General features: G+C 40.0%; 1 protein-coding gene and 1 pseudogene across 1 annotated transcript in view; both read left to right on the plus strand.

Moving 5' to 3' along the window:
• Mroh8 (maestro heat like repeat family member 8) overlaps positions 1 to 26,942 on the plus strand; it is a 77,608-nt gene that overhangs the window by 38,773 nt on the left and 11,893 nt on the right. Inside the window, 11 exon segments of the mRNA XM_010640028.3 lie at positions 3,229 to 3,364; positions 5,149 to 5,267; positions 7,398 to 7,550; positions 9,397 to 9,557; positions 13,744 to 13,879; positions 17,361 to 17,551; positions 18,760 to 18,897; positions 19,172 to 19,286; positions 19,580 to 19,720; positions 21,521 to 21,685; positions 22,624 to 22,779. Of these exon segments, the coding sequence (XP_010638330.1) occupies positions 3,229 to 3,364; positions 5,149 to 5,267; positions 7,398 to 7,550; positions 9,397 to 9,557; positions 13,744 to 13,879; positions 17,361 to 17,551; positions 18,760 to 18,897; positions 19,172 to 19,286; positions 19,580 to 19,720; positions 21,521 to 21,685; positions 22,624 to 22,779 (1,611 nt within the window).
• LOC109118554 lies at positions 22,977 to 26,554 on the plus strand (annotated as a pseudogene).

Raw genomic sequence — 26,942 nt, forward strand, 5'->3', positions numbered from 1 at the left:
GAGAGAGAGAGAGAGAGAGAGAGAGAGAGAGAGAGGAAAATGTGATCCTGATGTGGCAGTGTGCGCCTATAACCCAGCATTTGGGAAGCTGAAAAAGGAGAATCATTGCGCCTGGAGGCCAACCTGGGATACTTAGTAAGTTCAAGACCAGCCTGAACTATGTAAAGAGACCTTGTCTCCAAAAAGAGAAAAAAAAAAGAATATAAATATGCTTGTTATACAAAATGTTAACTTCTTTAAAACAGAAGGAATAAAAACTATTAGTTTGTTGTTGTCATTCAGAGATAGGCACCACTGACATTTTTATATATCCCTCCCCAGTACATTTTCATGCCTGAGTGTTGACTACTTTAGTCTCTTCCAATTTGCTCTCTTTGTAGCCAGAATTGCTTTCCTAAGAGTCAGCATCACTATTCTGCATGTGCACACCTGTGTTGTGTTGCTGAGGATCAAATTCAGGGCATTGCACATTCTAGGCAGGCAAATCCCCTTAACTGTGAGCTGTACCCACGCTCTTGCTTTCTTTTCTCGTCTTTTTTTCCTCCATGTCACTTTCTTGATCCAGGGATATCCAGCTGTCATTAGAATACAAGGTCTTGTGTGACCTAGTTCTTGCCTGTCTCTCTGTACCGGGTAATACGCTACTTGCCAGCCACACTTGTTGTCTCAATCCTTTGCATTTACAACTTCCTCTGCTTGGAATGACCTTCCCAGCTCTTCACTTGGCTGGCCCTTCTTCCTTCTCTGGAGTTCAATCCAAATGTCTCCACCCCAAAAAGACTTGCTGCTCACAAATAGATCTGCCCTTACCGTCTCTCTCATATCTCTATTTCCTTCCTAGGGCTTCTTAGGGCCAGAGCTTTGCTTGCTTTATTAATTTACTAGCTGTTTTTCTCTAATAGGATGTAAATACCACCAGTGTCAATGTTTGCCTTATTCAGCAGAGTCCTCAGTGTCTTTCACAAAATCTGCCACATGCTTCATGCTCGGTGAAATACTTAGTGAATGAATGTTAGTAAGCTCAAGTCCCTTTCCTGCTGAAAATCTTTTAATGGCTTCCTATCTTGCCCAGAATAAAGTCCAAATCCTTAGCGTGTTTTGTAAGTATTATTCTAGCCCTTTCTCCATCAATCTCCTGTTTTCCTCTTGTTTTCTTTATTCTAGCATCCTAGCTACAATGCTAGGATGTTCCTTATGAATACCAAACACTTCCGCCTCAGCCCTTTGCACTTGCTTTCCCTGTGTTTGTAATACTCTTCTCCCAGAATCATCAGGCTCAGTTCCCATTCTAAGGTAACAATTCCTACCCCTTTCCCCTGTGTTTCCTTCATCATAAATTATCACTGTTTGATACATAACAAATTTTAGTTATTTCTTTTGTTCATTTAATGCTTCCTCAACTGGATTATCACCTCGTGAGCAGAGATATTCTCTTTTGTTCCCTGCTTCTATCTCCAATGCCAATCATAGTTCTAATGAATTAAAGACATTATAAAGTTTTGCATAAGTGTTTCTGTGTTTACTCTAAAAAGTCCATAAGAGCTGGTGTTACGGTAGGAATTTGCAAATGACACACAGAGAGGCAGCAGAACAGAAGTAAAATAACAAATTTACTCATCGACGAGGGTCAAACGCACATAAGCAGTGCCTGGATCGTCAATGCACTGGTTTACAACTCCTCCTTTTATAGTGTTTTACAGTCTTGACTTCATTTGGGTGGTTACATTTCATTCTCATAGTGCAAATCACGGTCACAGGATGGTTAACTTTCAACCCAGATGTAATAATTCCTTGTAGTTAGGGGAGTTTACCTTTAAGATTTGCCTAGTTATCTATTCTAGCCCATAGGAAGGGGTTTTCAGGGTCAGGGGAGCAAATGTTAGCCATGGTCCTTTTCATCTTGACACTTTTACGATCATGTGGCTCCAGTCTCTTCAGAGCTCAAGACCTTGATGTGCCCTGTTATCGCAGGGTCAGACCAAGTGCCTCATTCAACAGTTAGTGCCTTTGGTGCCTGTTAGTTCTGAGCTAAACAAAGCAAACTACTATTAGAGACAGCAGAAGCCACTTTACGTTCTAACACTAGGTTTTTGCTATTTATAAAAGTCTTCTCTATCACTGGTGTCTTGTTTCTGAAGAGCCACTGAAGAAATTTCTTTCTGCCTCAGTCTAAGGAAAACATGTGCTTCATTTGTATGGCTTTTTGCTTCTTATGGTCAGTGGTAATCATGTACAGGACATTGTGTGTAAATCTGTGTTAGCAGAAGAAAATTCAGAGCCTCACTCTTTGGCTTACCTTGAGCAAATGGTGACACACATTCTGCATGCTGACAAAATTCTTAATTGATCTTTTCTGCCTTAGTTTTGTTTGTCTATTTATGGGATTTTGGTTTGTTGCCCAGGCTGGCCTTGAACTTGGGATCCTCCTGTCTCAGTCTCTCAAGTAGCTGAAATTATAGGTGTGAGGCACTCTGCTTTCTGCTTTAATTTTAAATTTGTCCTATTGTCTTCACTACATTGTTATATTTCTTTTTATGGTATGGTTTTTGCCAGCTACCTTACATGTTTCTTTCCATAATTAGGCTGAATATCAATAAATAAAAATTTTAAATAATATTAAATGCTATATCTCACTTTGCATCCAACTGTTTTGCTTAGAAGAGTAGCACATTTTCCATTATTGTAAATTTCTCACTTGGTTTCTAATGATTGCATTCATAGAGTGGCTGTATCATAGTTCTCTTTACCATTATTGAGTTGTTATTTCCAGAGTGGTTTTTAAGAACAGTGTTAGAATGAACTTTTTTTGGTTGGTTTTTGTTTTGTTTGAGATAGAGTCTCACTGTGTAGTTCAGGCTGGCTTTGAATTCATTCATATGTAGCCCAGGCTGGCCTCAGACTCACAGTAATCCCCTGTCTCAGCCTCCTAGGTACTAGGATCACAGGTGCACACAACCACACCTGGTTTAGAATGAACATCTTTATGCATACAGCCTTTTCATTTTTTAGATTGTTCACTTAGGCTACAATTGCCCTATTTAAGACTGTTTGCTAGATACATTGTATCTATACATGTTAAATATTAGGATTTCAGAGATCTAAAGGCTGAATGTGATTTAATATTGCTCTTAAATTCAGGGAAGAAGTGTCCTTACTTGTCAATAACTCAAATTTAAGACACTAAATTTACCTATATTCTGATGTCATTTATTTTTTCTTTTTAATTAGCTTCCACTGCAATTCCAAAGCCTTGGACATCTAGTAGCTGTGATGGCACTGCTATGTGGGGACCCACTGAAAGAGGTCACTGAGGAGGCTGCAGAAGGCACATACTACCTGCTGCATCTCACCCTGAGACTGAAGTGTAAGGCACTGTTGAAGACAGCGAGGCCCTGAGTCCTTTTTTGGGCATAATATAATCTCTGGCTCTCCTTGTGTCCTCCATCTCTGTGTTTTAGAAAGATTTTTACAGTAGCTCATAAGAGAAAGGTACACTAGCTGGGCATAGTGGGACATGCCTAGAATCTCAACACTCTTGGAGGCTGAAGCAAGATCACAAGTTCAAGTTTTGCCTCGACAATTTAGTGAGACCCTGTCTCAAAATACAAAAAGGCTACGGGTATAGTTCAGTGTGAAAGCCCTGGGTTCAGTCCCTAGTACTACCAAAAAGAAAAATCACGTCTAGTTGTAGAGTTCAGAAAAGTCGTCTCTGAAGGTAATCAAGAATAAAGAGAAATTAGCCTCGTGACAGGTGAGCACATCACACTGAGAGAGGTAAGCATAGCCTGTCAGTCTGAGGGAACAGAATGAGCAAGGGCACCCAGCAGTTATGAGCTTGAGGAATTTGAAAAATAGAGAGCAAACTGGTAAGGTCAAGAAACAAATATGTGACTTCCTCAGCTAGAAGGGAATTTAGAAGATACCTAACCCTGTACCCCTAGTATCTCATTTACTCCATTTGTTACCTTCTAGGGCTTATTTAGCTAATAGATTCAGAATCTCCAAGCTTCCCGGCAGCCATCCCATCTTTGGGCAGCTCTGAGTGTGAGAAATGTATACCAAGATACCTAGCCAAAATACAGTTTTGTTTTGATTCACCAAATATTGACAAAAATTCCCTTGTACTAGGAATGTGTCACTGAAAAGACAGACAAGACTGCTTCCCCAGGGAACTTAGTTTCTAATTGGAGAGATACTATCCTAGACCAAGGGCCCAAAGGCTTTGAATAGAGAAATTTCCAGAAATAAAAGGACACATTAAACATGCGAAAATAAGGTGTGTTACTGGAGATTAAGGCCCATACTGTCTGACACTCCTCAAAAACTTGGGAGACAGAAGTTTAGTGAAGTGAGAAAGGTTTACTCAGAGCCAGCTCAGAAGATAGAAGAGTCTCTTGCTTACGGTCTCCATCTTCCAATGCTCAGGGGTATGAAGGGCTTTTATTGTAAGGAGGGGGAATTGCACCTTGGACCATTCTTTATTCCCCTCTTCCCTCATCAACGGAAACTTAACCTTAACCCTAACCCAAGCCCTAACTCCTGACTCAGCATCTGTACATTTCATTCCAGACAGTTACTTCTCTGCATGCTTTTTCATAATCAGCTAAAGAGAAGAGTGGGGTATTTTTGGAAGCTTTCCTTTAAAATACCAAAGAGACAGATTGGTAAAGGACTGGGAAAAGAAAAAAAAAATAGGGAGAAGGGCAGGTCTACTGAAAACATTTTTTCCCCTAAAAGACAGATATAGGTTATAGCGTTATCCAAGGGTTGGCAGATTCTAGAATCAGCAAAACTAGCTGCCTAAAGGCATCTGCTAATGAAATTATCACATTTGTGGGGATTTAAGCTTCCTCAAAATTTCCTCACCAGTAGGGAAATGAAAAAGCATGTCTTGTTTGTATTCACAGGTCACTCACAAGCTCTGCCCTTAAGAAAATCTCTTTTATCTGTCCTTCAGCCCTTTTTTTGTATTGTTCTACAAGAAAGGAGAAACAAATCAGCCATCAGGTTAATGTCCGCCTCTTCTCCCAGGCATTTATGTCTAAGTGAAATCTTGGAATCCATTATGACATGGAGATAACCAGACTTATAAAATCAAGAAGAAAGAAATAAGCCAGAAATTAATAGTACTTCATATTTTCTTCTTAGATGCTACGCAAGACAAAACAAACCACCAGAGCTTGAGAAGAGGACTAAAACGGTGTTGTGAAATTCTAGAACTCCATGATATTAAACAATTTTACCAGGATCCTCTCAAAATTGCCCAGGTAATCAGTGTACGTGCTGCCAAAGTAAGCACTTGCCCAGCTAATCTGAATGGCTAAAAGTATAAACACAGCTTGAAATGTTGGTGAGTGTGGAGAGCAACCAGAAATATCCTTTGTTTGTTCATGAAGATGGAAAATGGGAAAAAATCACTTTGGAAGAAATTGTGGTAGTTTCTTGTAAATTAAACATACAAGATTGCCCAGGAATGTGCTCCCTAAACATTCTAGTTTGGAGACAAGATATTTTTTTTTTTTTTTTTTTTTCCCATACCAGGGATTGAACTCAGGACTTTCTGCTTGCCCAGCAGGCACAGCACCACTGAGCTACATCCCCAGCCCAAGGAATCATGTTTATGATTCATACACTCATCCTCTTAGTTTAGTTGGTAGGGTAACCTGCCAGTTAGATCTAAATCACCTTTCGGAGTCATAGAACAAAAAAGATATCAGAGGGAAAGCAGATTCTTAGTCACAAGGAACTGGCCCTCATGAACCTCCTTGGTCCTCTGTGCCCTTGATGAAAGAATTCAGTGAAGATACACAGGTGACCCTGCAGAAGAATAGGAAAATGTATTGTAAAATAGATATAGAGAAATGTGTGCCTCTAAGTGAGAAGGCATCTGCCTCCAGTGGAAGTCTGGATATCTTTTTATATACACAAAAGTTACTGCTGGGGCTCAGGGAGCAAAGGTAATAGTGATGTTTATCAATATTTTTCTTAGAAGTTATTTTGGAGTTGCAAAACATCTTTTCAGATGATCACTGTTCCCTTGGAGGTCTTAATCATATAAGAAATTTTCAAAAGGTGAAGTCTTAAGTTAAAACAGGTCCCAGCCCAAGGTGGGAGGGTCTTTAAAGAACATTTCCTTTCCTGATATCATTGATCTATGGCTATGACAACCAAGAATGCTGTATGCCCTGTTCTAGAAAAGAACAAGGTTTGAAACTTTGGGTTTGAAACTCAGTACATGATTATAAATTGAGGTTTTTCTTTGCTTAACTATAACTGGCACAACATGCTACTTTGAAGTACCCTGTTTGTGCCTCAGACCCGCTAATGTCTAACTACCTGCCTAATACTAAACACCTGTCCTTTTAATTTGGTGCATCAGTCAACCTTCCAGAAGACCTATATCACTATATGGCTTTGCCTTCAAACTAGCTCTGCTGTCCCAGAGTGCCAGCTGCTTACAAATGTAAATCCATGTCGCCAAAAGGAATGCAGGAGAGAGTAGTTGAGCCATGAGCCATACACTTTTGTTGTTGTTTTGTTGGTACCAGGAATCAAACTCACTTGCAAAGCAGGCAGCAGAACCACTGAGCTAAATCCCTGGCCCAAGCCATACACTTTTAAATTAATGTAGTTATTCTTTATTCAAAAATACTTACTTATCTACTAATTACCATGCATGTAAGGGACTAGAAGAAAAGGAAAACCTACAGAGTCAAAGGTATCAGGTATTTTAATCTCTTAGCAGTTTCAATTTCCTCATCTGTAAAAGTAGAATAACTCAGTTATTGCAAGGGTTAAATGAGATATCATGTGGAAAATGCTTTATTTAATGCCCGTCACATAGTGTGACCCCCATAGATTGCACCTATTATAATCATGTGAAGCACTTTATATACTCCCAAATGCAACAGAAGCAGAATGGCATCTTTTAAAATGCTGTCTCCTCACAAGGCATTTTAGTTATGCCACAGGCCCTGTCATCTCTCTTTTAGTCATTTCCTTTAGTCCTACTTGTACAAAATTGTGACTCTTTCCATAGGCCTCATAATAAGGCTTCTAAAAGAGAGTAAAAGATCATGCACAACTTCTAGCAGTATACACTGGGTTTCCTTCTAGCTTTCACTTTAGAACAAGATTGAAGTAAGCCGCCTTCTATATCTGTACACTTCTCTTTTTAACTTAAAATCTAGCTTTTGCCCGGCCTGCTGGCACATAATCTAGGATTACAGATCCCAGCACTCGAGAGGCTAGCCTGGGCTATATAGTGAGTTCAAGTCCAGCCTGAACTACATAGCAAAATCCTGTCTCAAAACAAACAAAAAAAATCTAGTTTTTGTTCATGGCTCTTTCTATCATAACATATTTCTTAGAAGTTCACTTTTCCTAAATCATTTCAGATCTTTGAAGTTTTCCTGAATTCAAATGAGCTCTGCCAGTTTGTAATGACTACACTGAATGGCCTAAAAAACCTGAAGCATACTTGCACCCAGCAATTAGCCGGAGAGTTGCTGCTAACGTTGGTAAAAAACGCGGAGTCCCGATTTGAGAAGGTACAAACTCAGTAGCTATTGTCTGGGTTTGAAATACCAGCAAGACCTCTCCACTCCTACTCCTGATCAGCTGAGAATAACTACTAATTGAGGATAGGGCCAATGTCTTAAGCCCTTTGCTCAGAAACATTTCTCCACTCAGTTTGCATTGATAAGAATAAAAAGCAAGGGCCGGGGTACAGTTCAGTAGTAGAACACTTGCCTAGCATGCATGGGGCACTGGTGCAAAGAAAAAGTTAGGAAAGAAGGAAGGAAGGAAGGAATTTAAATGTTATTAAAATGTAACTTTAAAGTTATAAGAACCTTTTTTAACTTATCAAACTAGCAAAGAATCTCAGCATGGTGGCACACACCTATAATCCTGGCAGTCTGAGAGGATGAGAAAGGAGAATTGCAAGTTGGAGCCCAGTTTGGTCAGCTTAGTGGTTTAGCAAGACTGTCTCAAAATAAAAACATAAAAAGAAAGGGCTAGAGAAGTAGCTCGTGGAAAGACCCTGGATTCAATCCCTAGTACTGTAAAAGAAAAAAGTGGGTTTTTTTTTTTAAAGCAAACATATAAAAGGAACAGTATAAGAGTAAGGTGAGGTGGAAACTTGCATGATTTGGGTGCTTTCAGTGGCCAAAAAGTCCAACTGTGAGAGATTTAACCAAAGGATTTACTACTGTAGGTAATAACATAGCAATAAGTATCCTTAGTAAAATAAAACATATTAAATTGCATAATTAATATAAACATATAAGAAATTTGGACAGAAAGCATTTTATATTTTCCAGAATGGGTTCAGTAATTCAATAATGTTATTCAAGACTCAAGGGCTTTTCTTTCTACTCTTCCTAGTCATATGGTCATTAGGTAGTGATAGCAGTTGCAGACCGTTTAAGCAGAATAGACTATCCAGAAAGAAGAAAGATGTTGCTTTCCTTTTCATCCCTCTTATTAAGGGAAGAACATCTTTCTCAAAAGCCCACAATAGATTCATTATCATGTTTCATTAGCCATAGTCATATTGCATGTCTAACCTTCAACCAGTTTCTGGCAACCAGTAGTGATGACCACCATTTTATGTGAGGGTGTTGAGAGCTGCCTCTCTAAGGAGCTGACAACTCCACTGAGACCTGAAGCCATGCATCTGCTGGAAGAGTAGTCCAAGCAAAGAAATGGACCTTGTGGCTCCTGCTTTCATTACCTGACCTCACAGTCACATCTGAGAGGAAGGTAGATGGAGACTCCTTTGCCATAATCAGGTTCAGAATGAGAAAAAAAGTTTTATTGCAGCACCTTTCTTTGTTTTATTATAAAATCAATATGTAATTGGGGAAAATTAGAAAAAAAATATAATATCCCATCACTCAAAGACACATCTTTAACATCTTTGTATTTACATCCTTCCGAATCTACTTATTTATTTACTTATTGTGGTACTAGGGGTTGAACCCGAGGCCTTTTCACTGAGCTGCATCCCCAGGGTTTTTTTTATTTTTTATTTTTAGATAGGCTCTCATTAGGTTACAGAGTTACCTAGGCTGGGCTTGAATTTACAATCCTCCTGCCTCAGTCTACAATGCTGAGATTACAGGGATGCACCACCATGCTGGGCTCAAAATCTATTTGTGTGCATATCCATACCTATAGATACCCCCAAGTAGTTTTGTTTATAAACCTTTGGTGTCCAGATCTTCGTATATGATGAGCAAGCAGTCTGCCACTGAACCACACCCTTTTTGAAAGGAACTTTTGCTAAGTAAAAATCACCCCCTAGGATTTTTCAGAAATGGCCACAATATCCTCAGAAATCATTAATGTCCCACAGGACTTAGGCTTTAGTAATTTCTTTTTCCTCCTCAGGTACCAGAAATTATGGGAGTTATCTGTGCCCAGCTATCCATGATCAGTCAGCCAAGAGTCCACCAACAAATCATCAGTACTGTGAGTTTGTTTATCTCCAGACCCAAGTACACAGATATAGTGCTTAGCCATCTTCTGTGTCAACCAATACCATATGACAGGTAATAGAGCCTGTGCATCCTCTGGAGTAAATTGGGGTATATAACCTGAGTTTTGTGGAGCAAAGCTGCCCTCAAAAATCTAATGAACGAGGCTGAGGCAGGAGGAGCACCATGAGTTCAAAGCCATCCTGGGTTCCATAGTAAGTTCAGGACCACCAAGGGCTACACAACAATATCCTGTCTCAACAAACAAAACAAGGGCTGGGGATTTATCTCAGTGGTGCTGCACTGGCCTTGTAAGCCCAAGGTCCTGAGTTAGATCCCCAGTACTGGGGGAGAAAAAAAACTAATAAGACTCAACCAAGTATATAGTGGCACACACCTATAAACCTAGGACTCTGGGAGACTGAGGCAAGAGGATCATGAGTTCAAAGCCATGGAATATTGTGAGACTATCTTAAAAAATCCAAAAATAATTTAATGAGAGTCTTGCAGAAGAGATAAGATATAGATGCCTGTGATCAGAATATAATATCTTATGGAAACAATGCAACAAATCCACTGTGAAGAACATTCTGTAAGATAATTGGACTAGACTCTTCAAAAGAGTTAATGTCATGAATAAAAATGGTGCTGAAGGCACTATTCTAGATAAAAAAAATACTAAACCAACATAACCCAATGCAGTTATACAGTTATGACTTTGATTGGATCATGATTCAAAAACAAAAGCTATGAAAGAAAATTTGGAGAAGATTTAAATATGACCTCTCTGCTAGATTATTAATTTAACGTCCTTAGGTGTGACATATACTGGTTATACAGAAGGATGTTCTTACTGTAAGAAGATAGACACAAAAGTTATTTAGGGTAAAATATCATACTGTAATAACTCACTTGCAGAATTATTTTGCTACAAAATAGCTAAATGGATAAACTGGTACATAAAAAGAAGTATAAACCAGGTCTGGTGGTCCATGCCTGTAATCCCAGCACTCAGGAGGACGAGGCAAGAGGATTGCCGCAAGTTCAAGATCAGCCTGGGCTACACAGTGAATCCAAGGTTAGCCTGAATTGTATAGTGAGACCCTGTCTCAAAATAACAAACAAAAAAATTATAAATGTGTCCATAGAGAAGAATATACGGACAAGTAGATTTTTTTAGCTAAGAAGTTTTCACATTGGCAGCTCCAGGTGAGGCCAAAGGAGTGACACATCAGGAGACAGCTCCAGGTCCCACCCCAACCCCTACCTCCACTTTAACCAGAGTAGCATCTCTTTTTATCTGCTTTCTATGGCATGATTCTGGTCAGTTTTTTTAGCTGAAGAAAATATTTTTCTGCTTTTGATTATCTGAAAGCCTCTCTTTTAAATGAGCTGTTCTCATATAACGTCTTGGTGTAGTTGTGATGTTCTCTAAACATCAAGCAGTGGAAGACTTTCACCCATCCAGATAATCCACGTGGAGCTTAATAAAAAAGCATCTTCCAAAACTCTAAAGACTGTCCTAGACCTATTATATTAATTATAATATATTAGTTAGAACCCTTTGTAGGTTTTTTTTAATTTGGTTTTTGTTTGGTTTTGGTAGTAGCCACATTCCCAGCTTTTCTTTTTTTTATTATTTTTTTGAAGTAAGGTGTCGCTATGCATCTCAGGCTAGGCCTCAACTTGTGGTCCTCCATGTTAGCCTTCTAGTGTGCTGGTATTACAGGCATGTTCACCACACTCGCCTTAGTTAGAACTCTTAGCTGGGAGTAGCAGAGATGGAGCTCAAACCAGCGTAAGGAGCTGTACAGACTTATAGTAGTGGAAAGTCCAAGGCTCTTTCTTCATTTCATTTTATGAAGGTTCTGTCCATCTCTTCATCTCTTGGATGAGCTTGCACTAATGTTGGCAGAGATGACAATAGAAAGGGAATCTTTTCTTTTAGTTCTGACAATGTGATAGACTTGTAGTCAGCTCCCATCAAACTACATGGCCCAAATAGGATTATTAAGGATCTAAGGGAAGGGGGCCCAAAAAGGTGATGGGCAAAACAAAAACCACTTCTACAGAATCAGTATCATCAGTGGCAAGGCCTTTTCTATATTTTTAGCAGACTTTCCAGATGTTTTTTTTTTCCATACAAAAATCTGTGAATCATTGGTCTAAAGTCTTTGTGCTTTCCAATTCATATATATATGTCCATCACACTTACAAATATGCTGCAAGTCAAAAGAATTTTGGAACACTTCTTTTATAATAAATAGCTGCTCAAAGTAATGTATCTAGTCCATCAGGAGTTCAGAGAAAATAACTGAGGGTGAGTAAGCATAGGAAACCAGCCCCCCACACAGTGGGGATCCAACTCAGGATCTTGCTCTTGTGAGGCAGGTGCAGCAGCACTGAGCTAAATCCCCAGCCCAAGCATAGGAATTTCTTAATGTCCTCCCAGGACAAATGTTCATATTCTACCATCTAATTATCTTCTTAGTCACAAACGTTTTCAACATCCCACATCATCTTTTTGGCTTTAGGACCCTCTTCTTTTGTTTTATTCAATAATAGAATTACTAACATGAGTAAAATATTGGGATAGTCTTTAATTCTCTCCATTTTTAAAGTTGGTCTCATGCAGATAGTTGGAAAACCACACTTTAAAAGACATGGTCTCAGCCAGGCACAGTGGCACATAATTGTATTCCCAAGCTGAGGCAGGAGGATTACAAATTCAAGGTCACTGGGCAATTTAGTGAGACCTTGTCTCAAGAAAACAAAACAAAAACAAAAATGAACAAAAGACATAGCTCTGGCATACAAGTTGCCTGGGTAAGTTTTGAAAATAAGAATGAATTTGGCTGGGATGTAACTCAGTGGTAGAGTGCTTACCTAGCATGTGTGAGGCCCTGGTTTGGTCCCCAGCACACACAAAGCAGGCTTAAAAATATAAATAATTCCCGGTGTCCCTCCCCCATGTTTTTTCATAGTCCTCAACCCCTACATTAAAATCAGTAATAGAGAAATTTTCTTCCTTTTTTCCTTATCCTTCTCCTTTCCTTTCTTCATTATGTCTTAGTGCATTACCCAGGTTGGCCTGAGCTGTAATGTCATATTTGAAGTCTTTTGCAGGGAGGGGCTACTAGTGATTGAACCCACTGACTTCACACTGAGCTATAGCCCCAGTCTTTTTTTTTTTTTTTAACTTATTATTTTTGAGACAGAGTGACAGGAAGTTACTGAGTTACCCAGGCTGGGCTCAAACTTGCAGTCCTCCTGCCTCGGTTTCCCAAAGTACTGAGATTACATGCATGCACCACCACATATGGTTTGCAGCCTTTAAAAACAATTTTTTTTTAGATAAGGAGTTCCTAAATTGCAAAGCAATCCAGGCTGGGAAACTTGTTATCCTCCTGCCTCAGTCTCCCAGAGTACTGGGATTACAAGCATGCACGGCCACACTCAACTCATAGTCTTTTCGAGAAACATACTACTTTTCTTTAAAATCACGCTTTTTTTTTTTTAAGATCTCTTCTAAGTAGAATCAAAACTTTGTTGCAGTGCTTGGCCTTAGCCAATATGAGGACCATAGACTGGATTGAATGGATGTGTCCTTGAATGCCTCCTGTGACACTGTGTGAGATCCTGAAGGATCCATGAAAGAGCTAGGTGTAACCTTTCCTTCAGCAGGAACAAGGAGACACAAATATACCTAAACTAACCATAGCATGTGTAAGGTTGAGGCTACCTCCATAAAGAGAGAGTTTTAAAAAGTGCTATAGGAACTCTCGTGAGAGACCTGGTGAAGAAGCAGCAAAGGCTTCGCAGAGGAGGTGACACTGGAGCTGGACCTTGAAGGATGCCGATGGGCAGAGGAGAGTTTAGGGGAAAGGTCTTCTGATTAAAGAAAATGATCTAGGCATGGGTGTAGGGTTTCCAATGTCTGTGGTTTGTCTGGCAAAGATGATTGATATGCGGTGGTGAAAGCACAAAGTATGCGATAGGGAAGTGGTAGGACTAGAAAGTTAGGTTAGGACCAGTTTGTGACTGGCCTTGAAGTCCATGCCCAGGCCAAGGGACCTTGACTCACTAAAACCTTAGTACCCACTGTTATGAAATCAGATTAGTTTGTCTCTATGATACCCTGAGGAACTGGGCGGAGAGGAAAACCTCCTATAGATCAGATTCCAGACTCTAAAGAAGGTTGTGGCCATGATAGGCCTGGGATAAGCCATTCTGCTGACCCTTCTTACTCTGGGATTTCCAGGAATCTAGCTGTGTTGTGGAGAACCCTGAAGATAGACCTGCCCGGCACGACCTGGGTGCTGTGGAGGCTGCTGAGGAAGCTCCAGAAATGCCATAATGTGCCCAGCCAGAAGAAGATGGCCTATGTGGCTGTTGCTGTAAGCCACTGAGTCCTGCCCCTCTAACTTCAGTCCACTATGCTCCCACTCCAAAGATGACTTAACCTATTTGGAAAGTGTTATTTTTGGTCCCTCTAAAAATTTGCTCTGATATTCATGTATAAATCACTTGTAAATCTAGCCACATATTCTCTACCAAGGGATTGATATGGAGGAAGCTAGGAAGAGTTTAGGCAACAATATGGTGGTATAATATGTTTTAAACATTCTTTTATCTTTAAAAAACAGTTATTACCATAGTTAGAGTAATACAAACCTGTGAAGAAAAATTTGTGGTTTTTTTGTTTGTTTGTTTGTTTGCAGTACTAGGGATTGAACCCAGGGCCTCATATATGCTAGGTAAGCACTCCTCCACTGAGCTGTATCTCCAGTCATTGTATTGTTTTTTTGTTTTGTTTTGTTTTGTTTTTGGTACTGGGGATCAAACTTGGATCCTTGTGCTTGCAAGGCAGGCAGGGAAACCACTGAGCTAAATCCCCAGCCCCTTCAGTCATTTTAAATTTTTTATTTTGGGATAGGATTTATTCATCCAGGATAACCTCAAATTTGGATTATTTCACCTCATCGTCCCAAGTAGCTGGGGTTTCAGGTGTTTGCTACCCAACTTGGCAAGAAAAATTTTAAATAGGGCTGAGGATGTATCTAGTGGTAGAGTGCTTATGTACCAGGCACAAGATCCTAGTTTTAATCTCTAGTACTGCCAACTAGATAGATATAAAATACAAAGCAAAGATCTCCTTGATTAGGAGTTGGCAAACATTTTCTGTAAAAAATTAATAGTAAATATCTTAGTATCTGCAGACCATATGTGCTTCAGATTTTTGGTTTTTTTGTTTTTTGGTACCAGAGTTTGAACTCAGGTCCTTGCGCTTGCAAGGCAGGCCACCGAACCGCTGAGCTAAATCCCCAGCCCCCTCTTCAGATTTTTGTATATGCATGGAAATTGAATCTAGAATTTTCTTCTTGCTAAGCAGATGCTCTACGACTGTGCTACCCACTGGCCTTTTTGTTTTTGAGACAGGGTCTCACTGAGTTGCCCAGGCTGGCCTTAAACTTGCAATTCTCCTGCTTCAGCCTCCCAAGTAGCTGGGATTACAAACATGTGCAACTGTGCCTAGCTTCATTGGATTGTTTTGTTTATTACAACTCTCTAAATAAAATGCCCTGGGCATGGTGATGCAAACCTGTAATCCCAGCACTTGGGAGGCTGAGGCAGGAGAATTGCAGTGAGTTCAAGGCCAGCCTGAACTACTTAGTGAGACTGACTCAAAAAAACAAAAATAAAACCAAAAGCCAGTGCTATCTGCCTGTAGTCTCATCTACTCAGGAGGCTAAGACAGAAGGATTGCTTGAGTCAAGGAGTTTGAGGCCAGACTGGACCTCATACATAACACCCTATTGGCTCCCCTAAAAATCACTTTAGCACATATCTGTACCATATCCATAAAAATGGACTTTTCAGATCCATGTATACACATATAAACTTTTGTGGTATATTGTATATTGATTATTTTTTTTTTCACTTTTTTCCTTTTAAATAGACAACATTTTAGAGGAGTTTCACATTCACAGCAAAATTGAGCAGCAAGTACAGAGTTTCCCTAAGCCCCTGGCCTCCATATAGATACAGCTCTGACTTCAATCAGTGTATACTTTATAACACCACTTCAGTCCAGTTTTAGAAGTTCTGACAGATAGAAGTATATATTCAATCATGTTAGTCTATAAAATTATGTATATATTAATAGGCGCACACTACATGTATTGCTTTTTATTTAACAATGTGAGATACTTTCCATATCAATATACAGGACTTTCTGCTATCTTTAATGAAGGCATAGTTGTTTTCTGTTTGTTTGTTTGTTTGTATTTGTTTTTGGTTTTGTTTGATTTTTTGAGAAAGGATCTCTCTTGATAGCCTAGGCTGACCTCAAATCTGTGATCCTCCTGCCTTAGCTTCCCGAGTTCTGCGATTACAAATATGTGCCACCATGCCTAGCTAGTCATTTATTTTTAATTACCTGTTGTTTTTTAAAATATATCTTCGATGACACTGAATCATTTTTTGTTTTGTTCTCTTTTTTTTGAGATGGGGTCTCACTGTGTTGCTCAGGGTAGCCTCCAGTTCTTGGGCTCAAATGATCCTTCTTGCGTCAGCTTCCTGAGTATCTGGGACTATAGGAGTGTGCTATGCACCTGGATCAGAATCATTTTTAGTTATGAAGGTTCTTAGGAAGTGAGCATTTTAATAATTCTCAAACTTTGCCCTTAAAACAATGCTATAGCAAATTTAATTGTATATGCATAAACGTTATCATACATACTCAGCATCTTCTTGGGACAATGTCCACCAAAGGGGAAATTCTGGGTCAAGCAGTGGGTATGTTTAAAGCTGTGATACATGTTCCCAGGATGTTGCCCTTCTCCCATCATATATGAGGGACGCCTATTTCTCCTCACCCTCACACGGCACTATCTTTTCACTATTGCCTTGCAGTTAGGTGAAAAAGGAACATAAGTTTAATTATAATTTTGCTTTTGGTAAGGTTGACGGGTTGTATGTTTTTTAATTAGCTATTTATATTTCTTCTTCTGAGACTTGTCTGCTCATGACCTGTACAACAGTGCTTCTCAAATTTAAGATGCACAAAAAAAACCAGTCACCTGGGGATCTTACTAATGTGCAGATTCTGATGCAGAGGGCATGGGGTGGAGAGCTGGGCAGTTGCAGTTGGTGCTGAGACTCTGTCCACTGGCTCTCAAGTAGTGCTGTTCTGTGTGTTTCGTACTCTGTGGCAGACCTTTATGTTTTCTTACTGAGATTTAAAAGCATTTTATTAAGAATAACACATTGCTAAAAAAAAAAAAAAAGAATAACACATTGTTGCAAACATTTTCTGGATTTGCCATCTAACTTTATTATAAATCTTGCCCTGGTTTTATATTTGTATATAGTCAAGTATATTAATAGTTTTCTTTATTGAGCCAGGTGTGGTAGCACATTCCTATAATCCCAGCACTCTGGTGGCTGAGGCAGGAGGAGCCTGTGAGTTCGAGGCCAGGCTACTGGGCTACATAGTGAGTTCAAAGCCACCCTGAACTACATAGCAAGACCCTGTCTCAAAAAACAAAGCAAAAAATAGTTTTATGACTTCTAGATTTCAAGTCCTTTCGGTAACTTTGGGGGAGGGCACTAGGGATTGAGCCCAGCAATGCTCTACCACTGAGCCATCCGCCAAGACTCTAATGGCTGACTTTAACAACCACTCTACTCCCATTCCTTTCCCCCTTCACCTCCACGTCCCTATGATACAACTGCTACTGTTCTGCCTATGGAGTAGTACAACAAGAAAGCATGTTCTGGCACTAACAGGAGCTAAGCAAAAGAACTAGAAAATTAGTAGATTAGAGAATTAGGGCCACAGGGACTCTGATCTGCTCTGTGCCTTTTCTACTGCAGGCAACAGATGCCCTTAATGAGGTGTTTCTGGGAAATAGGCTTCAAGCGGCTACATTCTGACTCTTTCCTCAGCTTCTCATGACACTGCTCATCCAGATTCACCACAGCATTGGCCTAACCATGTCTGATGTGGCCATCCCAAGTGGCCTGTATACAGAGCAGAAAATGTCGACAGAGGTCACACCTTTGTGGTAGGTACTACCCATTATGATTTCAGGACCATGACACTTAGGAAGCACTGGGCACTATGGAGATAGCTGAGAATGATCCCAACTGTGAGGGGGCAGACCGTCCATAGCCCTCATGAGACATCAAGGTGAAATGCCAGGAATTTTTCTGGGCTCTCATTGGTTGTGTTTTGTTTTCTTGATTAAAAAGATAAATTTGGCGATGTGAGTCCAGATGCCCTGCAAAATGTGGAATATCATGTCACCCCTTCCTGATAAATCAAGTAGAGACAGAGATAAACAAAATGGCTTAAATTTATCTCCAAAAGTGTACTGATCCTCATTTCTGCTTTAATACATGGAGAAATGCTTTCAGTTGCCCATGAGGGTCTCAACAGAAATTTCTTAGTGTTGCTGTGGAACATAGGGCTATAATGTGGCACCGTTAAGAACACTCAACTAAAAGTGGCTAGTAGACCAAGTTCTAGTTTTCATTCATTCATTTAACTGTATTTATTAAATGCATTTAACTGTATTTATTTATTGTTCTGTGCCTCAGTTTCCTTATCTGTTAAGGAGATCAGACAAGTTGATCTCTAAGGACTCTTACAGTTTTAAACTTTTCTGATGCCATGTCCATGATACCAATTGAACTAGTAGTTTTTAAAAGCAGTCAGGTTAAGTTTCATTGCTTCACAATGAAGATTTTAAAAAAAAAAGTAAAATTGTGCGTGGTAGTGCATGCCTATAATCCTAGCACCCTGGGACATTGAGGCATGAGGATTGAAAGTTTGAGCCCACCGTGGGCAACTTAGCAACTTAGTGAAACTCTGCCTGAAAAATAAAAATAAAATAAAAGAGCTGAGGATATAGCTCAGTTTGAAGGCCCTGGGGTTCAGTGCCCAACAACACACAAATACACACAAAGAAAAAAGAAAACCAGCATTGAGAATCTGTTTGGCATCCCAGATTATTTGTTTTATCATAGAGTTCTTTCCAAACCCCTGGGAGAATAAAATCTAGTTAGACTTCTTTATGCTGAGAATTTCTGTGAAAACCTTTTCAGGTTGTTAGAGCATTAAGAACCTAGGAAAGGTTGGGAAGCCTAAGGAAGTGAGAATCACAGTCAGCAGCTTCCAGTGCATGGCCCTTCCCAGCAAGAGCAGAGTGACTATGTGCTTACAAATTGATGGGACCTTTTCTAGTCATCAAGCTGTTTTTGTTTTACTTAGTTTCGCCGTGCAGGCCACAAAGACTCTACTTTTCAGAACATCATGCAGGTGGGAATTTGACATAATGGAAAAGAATAAAGGATGGACTCTCGTAGAAGAGAAAGATTGCCACGTTCAGGGAGTATTTCTCCTTGCCAAGTAAGGATTCCTGGTCATGTGTACACCACCTGCTCTATGTCAGTATTGTTTTAGGTATTTTTCCTCCTTTTATTCTCATAGCGACTAAGGTTGGGTCACGTTCTTATAAGATGGTGGGCAATAGCCATACTGCCAGGCAACCTTTCCAGGAGACCTGGCTCTGCCGTATCCTCCTGCACACTGGAAGCGGCACAGAAACTTCAGGGGGTCCCCACCCTGAGAAAATGCCCCTGGGCGGGAGCATACCTGAGAGTCATTCTGTTCTGTTTTGCAGTGCATTGCTAGAAAGAAATCACCACCTTGCATGCAAGATCATGTACTTGTTAGTCCCACTTCTTAACCGAGGAAATGATAAACATAAGCTCACATCTGCAGGCTTTTTTGTGGAGGTAAGATTCATTATGTAGTTGTAGGATATAGGAGTCTATAAAGCAGCAGCACCTATGTTCTAAGGTTATATCCAACTCAGGAATGTGAGAGAAATACTTTTCATATTCAAGAATATTAAATTTCTTCTTCCTACATACTATTATTCAGTGTTCGAGTATCGCCTGTAGTATGTATACAATACCATAGAAATTTCAAGGGAAAATATATGTTATAGAATTAGTAGGAAGGAAGCTCTTGTCATGAGAAAATGGCTTAGAGATCATTTCTTTTGTTGGTTTCTGGGTTCTTTCAGCTCCTTCAGAGTCCCGTGGCCAGAAGACTGCCCAGCATATACTCCCTATCCCGCTTGAAAGACTGGCTGCATCATGGAAATAATCTCTTTAAAATGCTTGCCCTGAGGGGGCTGTGCAATCTTGTCAGACACTGGGAGATGGTAAGAGGCTCCCGACCACTGATTCTAAAAGTTACAAATGCCATACCATATGGCATTACAGAGGGCTGATGACACAGTGGTGAAAGAATTTACCAAGATCAGAATAAGAAGATAAGAGTTTACTTAGACATGATTCTTATTCCTTGTTAATCTTCTAGGAACACCCACATTGTGTCTAAAGTTGTACATGAAAGATACAAAATGACAGAGTCATTTACTTTGGCCTCATAGAAGGCTACTTCTCACTGGGACAAAGATTTACTTTTATTTCCAGCTGTTTTGGGTCAGTGTTAGTGCATTATCTTATGTCTGTTTAATATGTGCTGGGCAGGATTGTTTTAGTGGGAGAATTCTGGTGAGGGTTATAACTCTTTGTTGTCAACAGATAATCACAACAAAGACAACGCCCCAAAAGGATACTTACTCATGAAACTGAAAATGACTGAGAAGGAAAATTGGGTAGCCTGATGACAAGAGTAGGATGGGAAAAGGTCTTATTAACTGCATATCCTTTTATACCATTTTAATTTGGTGGAAGGGGCATCAGGAATTGAACCCAGAACCTTCACATCAAGCTACATTCCCAGACCTTTTAAAATTTTTTAAATTTTGAGACAGGATCTTGCTAAGTCACTAAGTTACCCAGGGTGGTCTCAATCTTGTGGTCTTCTGTCTAAGCTTCCAAAAGTGTTGGAGTTCTAGGCTTGTGCCATCATACCTGGCATACTATTTGAATTTATAGTTAGGAAATGCACAAATACTATCAAAAAGTTGTACAACTTTTTAAAGTTAAGTCATATATACTCATAATGTTTGAAACCTGCTATTTCTTTAGGGGATATATGCATTACCATCACAACCTGAACAATATTTAGGTGTCCCTTGATGCTTTGTACCATTCTTTGTGGGTAACTTGGATAGCAGCAATCTGCTCCAAGATGCTTATCATTGAAGACAGAGATCACCAGCATTCATGGTATGAGAGCTCCTTTTCCACAGACCTCACCAGAAAACCAGAAAAGCCTCATTCAGAAAAGACAAGTAATCACTACAGCTTCAGTTTTGTCACTTGAGTTCTGTTTCTCTATTTTTTTATTTTTTGAGACAGGCCCAGGCTGCCCTCAGTTATGTAGCCCAACCTCAGGCCTCAGCCTCCTGAGTTCTGTGCCACCACACCTGGCCTGAATTCTGTTTCTCTTCTTCAAAAATGTATATACATATCTGAAGCAAAATGATAAACACTGGTATATGTTAATTCTGGTTGATTGCATATATATTTGATGCTTTATTCTACACACACACACACACACACACACACACACACTCACTCACTCACACACACATTTTTTTTTAAATTCTGAGACGGCCTCCTTTTAGGAGTCTCAAAAGAGCAGAATTGCAGCTCAGAATGGGAAGGAATCTTAAGGGTCCTCAGTTCAATTTCGCTGAATTCCTGCTAAGGAATCTTTCAGTCTGTGTTGGATATCTTCCATACTGGGAAACTCACTGATCTGCATCAACCTTTCTACTTTCTCTTATTGTTATGGGAACATTTCTTTCACCTGGTCCTACTTCTGCTCTGTGAGGCAACTCACAACAACTCTGCCCGCTCCTCTATGTAGCAGACCTACTAATATGAGAGAGGGCAGTCATGCCTTCTTGCTTCTTCCCTGCCTTGGATTACCCAGTGTGACTAGAAATCCAGCAAGCACTATACGCTGAGTAAAGGTGAAAGCCCTCTCTTTGGTACCAGATCTTGTACCAGAAAAGGTGGTGATATGCCTCTCTTTGGGCACACAGAGGGAAGACATCAAGAGACTGTTGCCGTCCATCTTAGACAGCTTATGTGAAACTGATGAAAGGATTGTTTTGTTGGCCATCCAGATACTCCAGAAGCTTGTCAGGATGATGGATTTTACAACCCTGGCTGCCATGTTGAGGATCCTGTTCTCTTTATTTGGTGATGTAAGTCAACAAGAGAAGATACTTCCCTAGAGGAGGGTAATTGGCATAACAGCTAGTAGAGGTTGGGATAGTGAGTAAGTATATCCTATTTTATGTAGAACATTTTACTTTCAGAGCACTTTTAAATCCCTCTCAAGATCCATTCAGGTAACCCATGAGTTGGTGGGGATGGTGTTATTATTAAACAGGAAACATAGAAACTTGACAAGGTATTGCTTTGTGGGATGGATAAAGGGTTCAAGAAACATTCAGAACTGAGTCAAGATGATGGGCTATACTTACATCTTTGACTCAAATCCCAAAACTTTTCCAAAAAGAAATACATGGAACACAATGACTCGTATCCTTGGAAGAGCAAAGTATGGCAATTCGGGGATTTTAAATTTCAGCAAAACAGCTTATGTGAGCTGGGGATTTAGCTCAGTGGTGCCACACCTGCCTTGCAAGCACAAGGTCCTGAGTTCGATCCCTGGTTCTGGAAAAAACAAAGCAGCTTATGTGAATGTTTAATACCAGTATCAGGCAGAAGCTTAGACAATGACAGGTGGGGCTATTCCCATTTCTCACTTACAGAGAGAAGAACAAAAGTACCAAACAGCAGGTCTTGCTGTCTCCAGATAAGTTTGGTTTCTTACCCTCAACTATATTCACCTAAATAGCCTTGTGTTAAGACTGACGTTTTGTGGCCGGTCGTGGTAGCGCACGCCTGTAATCCCAGCACTCGGGAGGCTGAGGCAGGAGGATCACTGTGAGTTCGAGACCAGCCTGGGCTACATAGTGAGTTCCAGGTCAGTCTCAACTACATAGTGAGACCCTGTCTCAAAAACTAAAACAAAAAACAACAAAAAAAAGACTGATGTTTGAGCCATGTAAACTTCGTACAAGGTAAGGGTGAACACATTCAGTGAGTTGTTTCCCTTTGAACACTCTCTTCATAGGTGAGACCTGATGTTTATCATTTCTCCATGACCCTTTTTGGAGCCTCCATTAAGTCTGTGAAACACACACATAAAAAGGGCGTAGAGAATCAAGTCCTAGAAAGCTTGATCCCACTGCTTCTGTATTCCCAGGATGAAAATGCTGCAGTAGCTGAGGTAATACCTACTGCTTTCAGCCATAAATAACTCTAAATCCATAGCCAACTCTGCAAATAAGTATTTGTATATTTGTGGGCAGAGACTTTACAGTACAGTCTTTGTTCTCTATGTCCTCTGATACACAGCTATGTTTCCATTATTTTTCCCTAAATGAATTGTGAAAAATCTTACTCCTAGTTTCTACGTAGCAAAGTATGGCCCTCTGTGGGTAAGAATAATATATTAGCCCACACTATAGCTGCACCCTAATATTCATCCTAGGCTAGAGCCCTAAATATAGAGCCTAACGCAACAAACTTTTTTTATACTAGGGATTGAATCCAAGGAGTGCTAAGCTATATCTCCAGCCCTATTTTTAAAAAGTTATAATCATCATCATCATTATCAACATGTTTTCTCTAGTTTCCCAAGCTGGCCTCAAACTTTCAATCCTCCTGCCTTATCCTCATAGGTAGTTGGAATTACGGGCATGCACTACCCTACCTGGCAGCAAACTCTGTTGATGACAATAATATATTTTATCTTTTTCACTTCAGGAACTGCCTCATTTGCCTCAAGATAAATATCTTGAATTAGAGTTAAGTCAGAGAGAATAGCCACTCTGACAATCTAGGGAAGTCTTTACTTCTCCTAAATCTTCCAAGTGTTTTTGCCATAAGAATTTGGTTTTCCATTTAAGCCATCTTAGTCTTAACCCTGTAGTGGGAGGGAGGTTGAAATGTCATCATCTTTAGTTACACACTTATCGGAAGCCTGTCCAATCCAGAGTACTGCTAATATGGCCTACCAATGTGGTATCATGGGGTGGGGTGGGGGTAGGTTGGACCACAGTGATCCTAGAAGGATGCCGGAGCTCTCATCTCCATGTGCACCTATTATAAAAATGAAAGACAAAGTTGCAAGTTCAGAAATGGGATTAGAATAGGCCCTCACACCTTCTTGTGGAGAAAATTGTATTCAGCTTTATAGATGTAAATATGGTACATTTCAGTCCCCACAAAAGTACAGAGCAGAATTTCCAGCCCAGGTGATGGGGAAGTGTGCCCTGTGGCATTTACAGATATGTGGAGGTGTTGATATCCCACCAGACCCTGCCAGCCTTTTAGCAGTCAGACAAGGCTCTGGGCTTATTTCCTTTCAAAGCTTGAATAAGCCACTTCCTCAGGGGTCCTCCGAGGGTAGTCTATGTAGAGAGGCATGGTCTAACACAGGTTAGGAGTCACTGGCACAGAGAACATATGAATGCCTGTATAACTACCTGTACTCCAAGAAATAAAGCAGGAATAAATTATATGCCAAATGAATTCCTCCAAGAACTTTCATCCTTAATTTTGTTTTTACCATTCCTGTGGTAATATTTTTCATGTTTTGAAACTTTATATGTTCTCAGTGCTTTTGTTGTCTTATTTCTCAGCATTTGATGGAGGGTCTTGTATACATTTGTAACAGATAAAAATAAACCAGATTGCGAATCCTTTTTAAAATCTTAAACCAGCTCTCCTTAATAGACTAATAGATGGTGCAGCGGCCTCTGGAGGTAGCAGCCTGCCCACCTCCCAGAGGTCCTGCCAGAGGACAGCTGCCTACAGAAGATTCTCAGGATGAAGCAGCAGCATGGGTCCTGGTGAGATGGGTGGCTCTCAAAAAAGCACAAACAACTGAAGGATGGGTACCATTCCATCTATTAAAGGCATGTTGCAAGGAAAATAAGGAAGCCAGGAACCTCAGTATGAATTAGTCTAGTTTTTGATCAGGTAGTGGTGGTGAGGAAACCTCGTCTCAAGACTGTAACATTGTGAAAATGGGAGAAGACTGGCAGCAAGAGCTGAAGCCTATTATCAGTCTATTAATGAGCTCAGTGATGAAGATTATTGGGTGATGAGAGACCATAATCTTTTAGGCACCCCTGGAAAAATAACATCAGAACTATAACAGTGGTTAGATGGAGTAAAGGAGCAGCTATGTGCCTGAGCCTGACTTTAGAAATGGGACAAATAATAGAGACTTAGAAGTCCCTAGAGAAAGTTCAAATGAAGATTATTTACTAGAATTGTTACACACTTTTCGTCTTACTGGCAGTGCAACTTAAAGTGGACCAAATGGGAACCAAACTTGAAGATGTGTGAGTCAAACAAACCCAAACAGTGGAGTGTTTCAGTTTAGTCTGGAAATCCACATAAATCATGAAAATAGAGAATTTGAAATTTGTGGGGAAGATGATATGGGTATTTCACTTTCAGATATTAATAGAGATCACACTATAAATGGGCAACAAGTTCAAGAAACCAAACTTCAGTGAATTTCAGTGGTGGTAATTCCGACATTCTAGGACTAGGCTTGGTTCAGGAGGCAGAATTCAGTCAACACTGGGAAAGTTAAGAAATGGAAGTGAGAGAGGAGTTGGCATTCCTAGAACTAGGGCTTCATGCAATAACTATAGTAGTCAAGGTGGTAGTGAACACAGGCAAAGGTAGAAGCAGAGATTTGGAGCAGCACATATTTGGGAAAATGGGGTTAAAGCTCATGTTACAGTGAGGAATACAAACCAGATTAGAGCCAATAAGTTACAGTAGCTGAAGGCACTGACTAATTCAGAGACAGAGTGACATTGTTTTTTATTCCCAAAGCAGGGAAAATAGACCTTTGTGGCAAACCATCAGGAGATCTTTGAGGAGAAGTGGTATAACTCAAGTCTTTTTAGAGCCAGATAGAGAACACAGAGGCACTGCATATTCCCAATTCTCTGATTCAAGACTTGTGTCAAGAATAACAGTAGAAGAAGGGGAAGAATCTAACACATCCTCACCTGCTGCACGACAGCATCCAACAATTATACTGGGCCATCAAGTAAGAAGGACCCGTCCTGGAGAAAATACAGATTGGGACAGTGTTGCGAATACAGCCCAGTCTAAAGTGAGGCTAGCAGAAAACAGTCACTACTGAAAGCAATAGTGGGGCCTTTCGCAGAACTACTCATTTGGAGCAGTCAGGCATGCGAACGTGCATTTGTACCATAACAGTTCCTCTTTGGGGGACTTCTGAGAATGAGCTTATTGAGCCATCCTCAGTGGCTCTTCATTTTCGCAGAACTACTCATTTGGAGCAGTCAGGCATGCGAACGTGCATTTGTACCATAACAGTTCCCCTTTTGGGGGACTTCTGAGAATGAGCTTATTGAGCCATCCTCAGTGGCTCTTCAGTCAATTTTCGGCAGATCATGATTGGGTTTGGAGAACTTAGTTCTCTAATGGAGGCTGAGTCAGAGTCAGAGATTCAGAGAAATGGTCAGCATTTACCAGTAATTTAGGTATAGTTGATGACAGCAACCAGCACAGTGAAAGTTCCTCTCAACACGGGCAAGCCCAAGAATTTGGCACTGAAGTGCCAGTCTCAGAACACAAGCGGTAAAAGCAGAAATAATAGGCAGTTGAAAAATTCAAATAATTTTGTAGAAGCAGGAACACTACCTGTTCTCTGATGTGCTCACTTCTTTTTATTAAATGAAGGTGATTATGATCAAATACGTGGTTTAACCAAAGAGCAGAGTGACAATCTTTCCACCCAGAATTACGAGCATAGCAGTATTGACAGGGAATTAGGTAAAATTTGTGGTGTTTGTATCAGTGACTATGTAACTGGAAACAAGCTCAGGCAGTTACCTCGCATGCACGAATTTCACAGTCACTGTATTGACTGGTAGCTCTCAGAGAATTGCACTTGCCCAATCTGTTGGCAGCCTGTTTTAGGGTCTGGAATAGCAAACAATGAGTGAAATGACAGGATCCACTAAAATATTATATTTTAAAAGAGCTGAGTGTTTAAACGGTCTTATGTTGAGTTGTGGTGAGCTAACCAGGATGGAAAAATAAGATTATAGTCTGAACTGTTTGGGGGTGCTTTTTTAACTTGTTATTTTTTTAACTTGTTAAAAGAGAAGAATTTATATAAATTTAAAATAAAAATGTTAAAGTATCCAAAATTTCAGAATAGTTAATATTGCTAGAACCAAGTAATCTTTAAAATGTTTTTATTTTGGTAATTTTATCATATTATGCTCTTTTATATCTGCATAATTCAATGAGTTAAAAATCTTCCTTCTCTTAATATTACAGAAGATTTTACTTGGATTTTTGTTTCATAAGCTCAGTGCTATGACTAGA

Source organism: Fukomys damarensis, unplaced genomic scaffold (genome assembly GCF_012274545.1).
Source record: "Fukomys damarensis isolate Sample0158 unplaced genomic scaffold, DMR_v1.0_HiC HiC_scaffold_22, whole genome shotgun sequence".
Lineage (NCBI taxonomy): Eukaryota > Metazoa > Chordata > Mammalia > Rodentia > Bathyergidae > Fukomys > Fukomys damarensis.